Consider the following 7,849-nt stretch of genomic DNA (forward strand, 5'->3'; position numbering starts at 1 on the left):
ATTACAAAAAAAACTGAATAATTACTTGATACTTTAAATAAAAAAACAGAGAACAGAAATAATATTTGTGTGTTTTAAAAGAGAAAATGAAAAAAATAAATATGTGTTTTAATCGCCTTCTGAATTTATATATAGTGAGTATGGAGAAATTCAAATGTAAAGAAGATATAAAAGCGCTACTAACCAAAAAAGTGAGTCAGCCCTCCCTACACTTCTACATATCGCTTATTTATATCAAAAGTGTCATAACTTAGAATTTAAGATTTTTGAAAAATGATTTGATTCCTTAGAAAAAAGGAAAGCATGAAATCGGAATGTAGAAAAAAAAAACAAACTATAATCGACATACATATAATTTTCGTAGTAAGTAGTTAATGTTTTCTAAATTTTTTAAAAATTATTACAACTACCTAAACTTAATATGTGAATTTTAATAAATTTCATAAAAGTCTACATCTCCATAGTAAAATTAGCATTTTTAAATCGATAATGACTTGTAAATTTGTTCACCTCCTGAATGGCACGATCAAAATTATCCTGCAGATCCATGCAATCTAAATAGAAAAAAGAATAAAATTTCATTAAAATTATATATAAATGTAATAAAGAAAATTTTTAAAATATCTTAAATATGGATTAAGTTCTACCATAAATATAAAGAGTTAACAAAGATAACAAAATGTTATATATAGGTTATTGACACAATTGCATTAAATTGCCTGTTTGTAATCATAAAACTGAACTAGCACTGAACTAGAACTGAACTAGAACTGAACTAGAACTGAACTAGAACTGAACTAGAACTGAACTAGAACTGAACTAGATCTGAACTAGAACTGAACTAGAACTGAACTAGAACTGAACTAGAACTGAACTAGAACTGAACTAGAACTGAACTAGAACTGAACTAGAACTGAACTAGAACTGAACTAGAACTGAACTAGAAACTGAACTAGAACTGAACTAGAACTGAACTAGAACTGAAACTAGAACTGAACTAGAACTGAACTAGAACTGAACTAGAACTGAACTAGAACCTGAACTAGAACTGAACTAGAACTGAACTAGAGCTGAACTAGAACTGAACTAGAATGAACTAGAACTGAACTAGAACTGAACTAGAACTGAACTAGAACTGAACTAGAACTGAACTAGAACTGAACTAGAACTGAACTAGAACTGAACTAGAACTGAACTAGAACTGAACTAGAACTGAACAGAACTGAACTAGAACTGAACTAGAACTGAACTAGAATTTACTGAACTAGAAACTGAACTAGAACCTGAACTAGAACTTGAACTAGAACTGAACTAGAACTGAACTTAGAAACTGAACTAGAACTGAATAACTAGAACGAATGACTAGAACTAGAACTGAACTAGAACTGAAGCTAGAAACTGACTAGAACTGACTAGAACTGAAACTAGTACCCGCGACTAGAACCGACACTAGAAACTGAACCAGATCTGACCTAGAACTGAACTAGAAATAGGTTGTTGTCTTTATAAAACATAATAAATTTAATAGAGTTAATCAATTATTCCCTCTCTCTCTCTCTCTTCAAATACTTTACCCAATTTAAAACCACAAATCTCAATCCCATTTAACTCTGAGACAAAACTTTTCACACAAAAGCAATTCATTCAAGAATTCCTCATCCAATAGTTCTTCATGTTTGCCATAAATCGAATAATGCAATTGCTCATTCAAACACAACAAATCAATCCAAAACGACTGAGCTTTTCGAAATATTTTACACGGTATTAAAATCATACGTAGCGAAGTTTTTATACCGCAAGCATTTACCGGAATGACAGTATTATCACTCATGATTTCATTAGTTCTCAAGTACAAACATTTCAACAGCAGTACACTTATCAAGAACAAAATAAAAGCCCATGACACACCATTGCAGGAAGTAAATGATAATTCCTTAAGAGATTTTAGTTGAGATATAATAGGTTTTAACGAAAGTGGGCAGGGTATGTGAAGATATTGCAATTTGGGACATTTATCTATGAGCCATCTGTCGGTTATGCTGCCATTTAACCATATTAGCGTGCGTAGGTTTTCAAATTTATTGAGAGATTTCTTTAAAGCTTTCGATATTTCAGCATAATGTATGCTATCGATGATGATTTTTTCCAGGGTGGGTGAAGCATATATATGGGATATTTCACCCAATATTCGCGTATTAATGAGACTAAATGTTTGCAGTTTTATGCCTCCTAAAAGCTGTTGGAAATTCGCAAATGTTAGACCTCCACAAGAGTTTAAAGATAAATGTTTAAGATTTTTCAAAACAGCGAAATCTTCCACACACAAATCACATTTCTCCAAACACAATTTCTCCAGTTGCAAACAGTTGGTGGCCAAAATATGTATAATTTGTATATTCAAAACTGTTGTACAATCACTGACATTTATACTGAGCTCTTTCAGTTTATCGAAATGATTGAGATAATAGTGGAAATTTGGCCAGAATTGTGAGGTTATGACACCCACATCGAATACCTCCAAACTGTTTGTTAGGTTCTCTAAGTTATCAGCAGCATTACCATATAAGGAGATATTTTGTAGTATTAATATTTTTAAGTTGGTATTCAGTAATATAACTTGAAGATCATGAGATCTCATCACTATATTGGCTTGAGCCTCTGCTCGTATGACAAGTTCCTCTAACTGCTGCATATCGTTTAAAATGTTCAAATTTAAGTGAACTCCTGGTATAAGAGGTGAGAGATTTTGACAGTAACATTCCAGTAAATGTAATTTTTGTAAATTTTTACATTTCTTCGCCAGCACTCTTAATTGTTCATCGTCGACACATAGCCGGTGATAAGTAAGTTCTGCTAAATTACTAAATATTCGCATATTTTCAAAGGAAAGACATATATCTTGCTGCTGGTATTCCGAGTGCAATTTTAAGGTCTTAACATGTTTAGCTTGTAAATGTAGAAAATGTACTAGTTCTTTAGGTGATAATACCATTTTGGTTTTCCTTCCTTCCACTAAGTCCACATCCATCCCATGTCTGTTTTCCTTATTTGTTATAATGGTAATAATGTGTATATCATGTCTTAAATATAAATTTATGTTTGGATAAATTTTTGGCCATAATTGTTTGGTTAAGAAGTATTCGAAACGTTTGCACACGCTCACTAATTTCAATTGTTCACTTAAATTTAAGAATTTGAAAATATTTTCCAAAATATTATCCGATTTAAAGACATTAAAACACGCCTTTTGTAAGCGAATATTCATGTCTATTTATCAACTAAAATTGTTTTTGTCGTCTTTATTGTTCAAGATCTTGTTTAAAACTGTTTATCAGAGACAATGTTTGTAAAATACTTGTGTTAAATAAGGAAAATTTATATTTAATATCATGTCTAAGATCTGTGGTTTTTGTCTTTATAATTACAATTTTTATTCATCGGTAGCAACATTCATTTGTATTTTTAAGAAGGGTATATTTTAAAGATTGCTTAGTAATACAAGAAGATTTTCATGTTATTAAGGTTCATACACCCTCTTTGTATACCCTTCATTCCGTGTCATTCCTCGTCCGTCATAGCCTCGTTCGTCTATCTATATTCAGATTAGTTTTCAGGAGACCTCAGATATTTCATGATCTGAATCTCCAATAATTCTATCACACATGAATTAAAAAAATACTATTTAAAATCCACAAAATCGGACTACAAATAACGGAGATATTCGATACAACCTCTAAATTTTTTTTTACAAAAAGGTTCTATTTCTGTTCTAATTCAGTTCTAGTTCAGTTCTAGTTCAGTTCTAGTTCAGTTCTAGTTCAGTTCTAGTTCAGTTCTAGTTCAGTTCTAGTTCAGTTCTAGTTCAGTTCTAGTTCAGTTCTAGTTCAGTTCTAGTTCAGTTCTAGTTCAGTTCTAGTTCAGTTCTAGTTCAGTTCTAGTTCAGTTCTAGTTCAGTACTAGTTCAGTTCTAGTTCAGTTCTAGTTCAGTTCTAGTTCAGTCCTAGTTCAGTTCTAGTTCTGTTCTAGTTCTGTTCTAGTTCTGTTCTAGTTCTGTTCTAGTTCTGTTCTAGTTCTGTTCTAGTTCTGTTCTAGTTCTGTTCTAGTTCTGTTCTAGTTAGTTCTGTTCTAGTTCTGTTCTAGTTCTGTTCTAGTTCTGTTCTAGTTCTGTTCTAGTTCTGTTCTAGTTCTGTTCTAGTTCTGTTCTAGTTCTGTTCTAGTTCTGTTCTAGTTCTGTTCTAGTTCTGTTCTAGTTCTGTTCTAGTTCTGTTCTAGTTCTGTTCTAGTTATGTTCTAGTTCTGTTCAAGTTCTAGTTCTAGTTCTGTTCTAGTTCTTAGTTCTGTTCTAGTTCTGTTCTAGTTCTGTTCTGTTCTAGTTCTGTTCTACTTTTGTTCTAGTTCTGTTCTAGTTCTGTTCTAGTTATGTTCTAGTTCTGTTCTAGTTCAGTTCTAGTTCAGTTCTAGTTCAGTTCTAGTTCAGTTCTAGTTCAGTTCTAGTTCAGTTCTAGTTCAGTTCTAGTTCAGTTCTAGTTCAGTTCTAGTTCAGTTCTAGTTCAGTTCTAGTTCAGTTCTAGTTCAGTTCTAGTTCAGTTCTAGTTCAGTTCTAGTTCTGTTCTAGTTCTGTTCTAGTTCTGTTCTAGTTCTGTTCTGTTCTGTTCTCTGTTCTAGTTCTGTTCTAGTTCTGTTCTAGTTCTGTTCTAGTTCTGTTCTAGTTCTGTTCTAGTTCTGTTCTAGTTCTGTTCTACTTTGTTCTAGTTCTGTTCTAGTTCTGTTCTAGTTCTGTTCTAGTTCTGTTCTAGTTCTGTTCTAGTTCTGTTCTAGTTCTGTTCTAGTTCTGTTCTAGTTCAGTTCTAGTTCAGTTCTAGTTCAGTTCTAGTTCAGTTCTAGTTCAGTTCTAGTTCTGTTCTAGTTCTGTTCTAGTTCTGTTCTAGTTCTATTCTAGTTCTGTCCAGTTATGTTCTAGTACTGCTCTAGTTCTGTTCTAGTTCTTGCCTTCTGCATAATAGAATATCATTCTAAGTCAATTTAGAATACAATATATACTTTACCCAATTTATAACCGCAAATCTTTATCCACTTGACGCGACGACAAAACCTCTCACAGAAAATCAACTCATCCAGAAATATACCATCCAATAATTCTTCATGTTTGCCATAAATCAAATAATGTAAATCGACATTCAAATACATCAGATCAAGCCAAAATGACTGAGCCATTTTAAAAATATTACATGGTATAGTTATCATGCGCAATGTTGTTTTTATACCGCAGGCATTAAAAGGAATTTCTTTGTCATCATCTATCAGTTCATTGGTCTGCAGACACAAACGTTCTAGTTTTAAGTTGCGTATTAAAATCAATATAAAACACCACGACAGACCCGTACACGAAGTAAAGGTCAATTCTTTGAGGGATTTCATGGTGAAAACAATACGTCTTAATAAATACGGATTGGGTATGTGTAGATATTTCAATTTAGGGCATTTATCTATAATCCAATTATCATTTATGTCGCCATTTAACCACTCTAAGGTGTGTAGACTTTCAAAATTATTAAGTGATTTTTGAAAAGCTTCCGATATCTGGGTAAAGCGTATGGTGTCAATGCTGATCTTTTCCAAAGTAGGTGAAACATATATATGATTTATATTGCCAAAAATGCGAGTATTAATCATGGCAAATGATTTCAAAGTTAAAGCACCCAATATCTGTTGAAAATTGGCAAATGTTAGACCACCACAGGAGTCTAAGGATAAATGTTTAAGACTTGTTAAAACACCAAAATCTTCCACACTCAAATCACATTTCTCTAGAGAAAGTTTTTGCAGATTTTTACATTTATTGGCGAGAATATCTACGGTTTGGGCATTCAAGGTGGTATTGTAATCACTGACATTTATACAAAGTTCACGTAGATTTTCAAAATGACTTAAATAATGCATAAAACTGGGCCAATAGCACATGGATATCATGCCCATATTGAGGACCTCCAAAGTATCGCATATAGTTTCCAAAGTATCGGCGTCATTATCATCTATAATGAAATTTTTCAGAATCAATTTCTTTAACTTTAAATTGACAAACATGTCTTGTAAATGATAGGATTTAATTACGGCCTCAGCATCTGGTTCTGCGTATAATACCAATTCCTCCAACTTTTTCATTTCGTAAATATATTCCAGATTCAAATGCTCCCCCGGTACCAGTGGCGTCAAGTACTCATTGTAACATTCTATTAAATGTAATTTCTTAATTTTCTTGCACTTTCTAGCCAGCACACGCATTTGCTCATCATCCAGTATGAGGCGATAGTAGGTAAGCTCTCTTAAATTAGTAAAGATTTTTATATTTTTAAAAGAAATTCCCAATTCTCGTTGATGATAAAAATATTCCGAATTCACTTTTAAGGCTTTTACATTTTGTGCGTTTAAAAATAAAAAATTATTACATTCTGTATGATTTAAGGCCACTTTGGCTTTTCTAATCTCTTCCATTTCCGTTTCTTGTTCTTTGCTCTTTTTTGATATATTTGCTATAATATTGACATAGGGAGTTTTATATAGTATAATTTTAGAGCAAGTTTTGGGCCACAGGAACGTAGATAAAACATAACCGAAACGTTTAGCTATATCAACTAGTTTCACTTGTTCTTTTAAATCTAAATATTTTAATATATATTCCATTAAGAAATCCGAATGATAGACATTAAAACACGCTATTTCAGTACGATGATCCATTTTATTATTTTATATTGTAGTTTATTGTTTGAGATCTAAGAAATGACTGTGTATTGAAATCGTTTTAATTTGTTTTTCTCTTTTCCAAGTAGAATTATTATGTATTTTTTTTAAGTATAAATATAATCTGTAATATTTGTGGTTTTTGTAGGTATTTTTAATATAAAAAGAAATTCTTGAGAGAGATTTATTTTTAATAGAAAAGAGTAAGGCACACATATTAGATAGTATAAGGCCCTAACCCCTCCTTAAAGTAAAACATTAAAATTACGATCATAATCTATTTATACTTCACCTTCGAGAGAAGGGTATACATAAGGTTGTGATTCCGTTTGTAATTTCTAGAATATAAATTTGCGACCCTATAAAGTATATATATTGGAACCTCGTCTGTTCATTTGTCTGCCTGTGTGTATGTTGTTTTCAGAAGATAATTCTATGAGACATACGTTCGGGAAGACTACAATTTAAAATCATCGAAATAGGTCCTTAGATCAAATGTATGAATGTATGTATGTATGTATGTATGTATAGTATGTATGTATGTATGTATGTATGTATGTATGTATGTATATGTATGTATGATGTATGTATGTATGTATGATGTATGTATGTATGTATGTATATGTATGTATGTATGTATGTATGTGTATGTATGTATGTATGTATGTATGTATGTATGTATGTAGGTATGTATGTATGTAGTATGTATGTATGTATGTATGTATGTATGTATGTATGTATGATGTATGTATGTATGTATGTCTGTATGTATGTATGTATGTATGTATGTATGTATGTATGTATGTATGTATGTATGTATGTGTATGTATGTATGTATGTATGTATGTATGTATGTATGTATGTATGTATGTAGTAGGTATGTATGTATGTATGATGTATGTATGTATGTATGTATGTATGTATGTATGTATGTGTATGTATGTATGTATGTATGTATGTATGTATGTATGTATGTATGATGTATGTATGTATGTAGTATGTATGTATGTATGTATGTATGTATTTATGTATGTATGTATGTATGTATGTATGTATGTATGTATGTATGTATGTATGTATGTATGTATGTATGTATGTATGTATGTATGTA

At 31.4% G+C, this 7,849-nt stretch overlaps 1 protein-coding gene across 2 annotated transcripts; it reads right to left on the reverse strand.

Moving 5' to 3' along the window:
- On the reverse strand, window positions 1-6,760 carry LOC119614996. 2 transcript variants are annotated; one of them, XM_037971082.1, is made up of 2 exons: window positions 5,046-6,760; window positions 1-554 (listed from the first exon to the last, which is right to left on the reverse strand). In XM_037971082.1, exons 1-2 carry the CDS (start codon window positions 6,733-6,735, stop codon window positions 451-453), a joined length of 1,794 nt encoding a protein of 597 aa, XP_037827010.1. In that variant the 5' UTR covers window positions 6,736-6,760; the 3' UTR covers window positions 1-450. The 2 variants fall into 2 exon arrangements, with proteins under 2 accessions (XP_037827010.1, XP_037827011.1); XM_037971083.1 differs by lacking the exon at window positions 5,046-6,760 and adding an exon at window positions 1,575-3,303.
- Window positions 6,761-7,849: the final 1,089 nt, after the last annotated feature.

The sequence above is a fragment of the Lucilia sericata genome, unplaced genomic scaffold, assembly GCF_015586225.1.
Source record: "Lucilia sericata isolate MDLA Ls3-8-SP2 unplaced genomic scaffold, ASM1558622v1 Contig003842F_arrow, whole genome shotgun sequence".
NCBI lineage: Eukaryota > Metazoa > Arthropoda > Insecta > Diptera > Calliphoridae > Lucilia > Lucilia sericata.

What these genes read in the sequence shown, in the direction of transcription:
- LOC119614996 (XM_037971082.1), bottom strand. Translation starts at nt 6,735, where the DNA reads ATGGATCATCGTACTGAAATAGCGTGTTTTAATGTCTATCATTCGGAT. An exon ending in GATTTGCGGTTATAAATTGG is followed by an intron (nt 555 to 5,045) that starts GTAAAGTATATA and finishes TTTTCTATTTAG; the next exon opens with ATTGCATGGATCTGCAGGAT.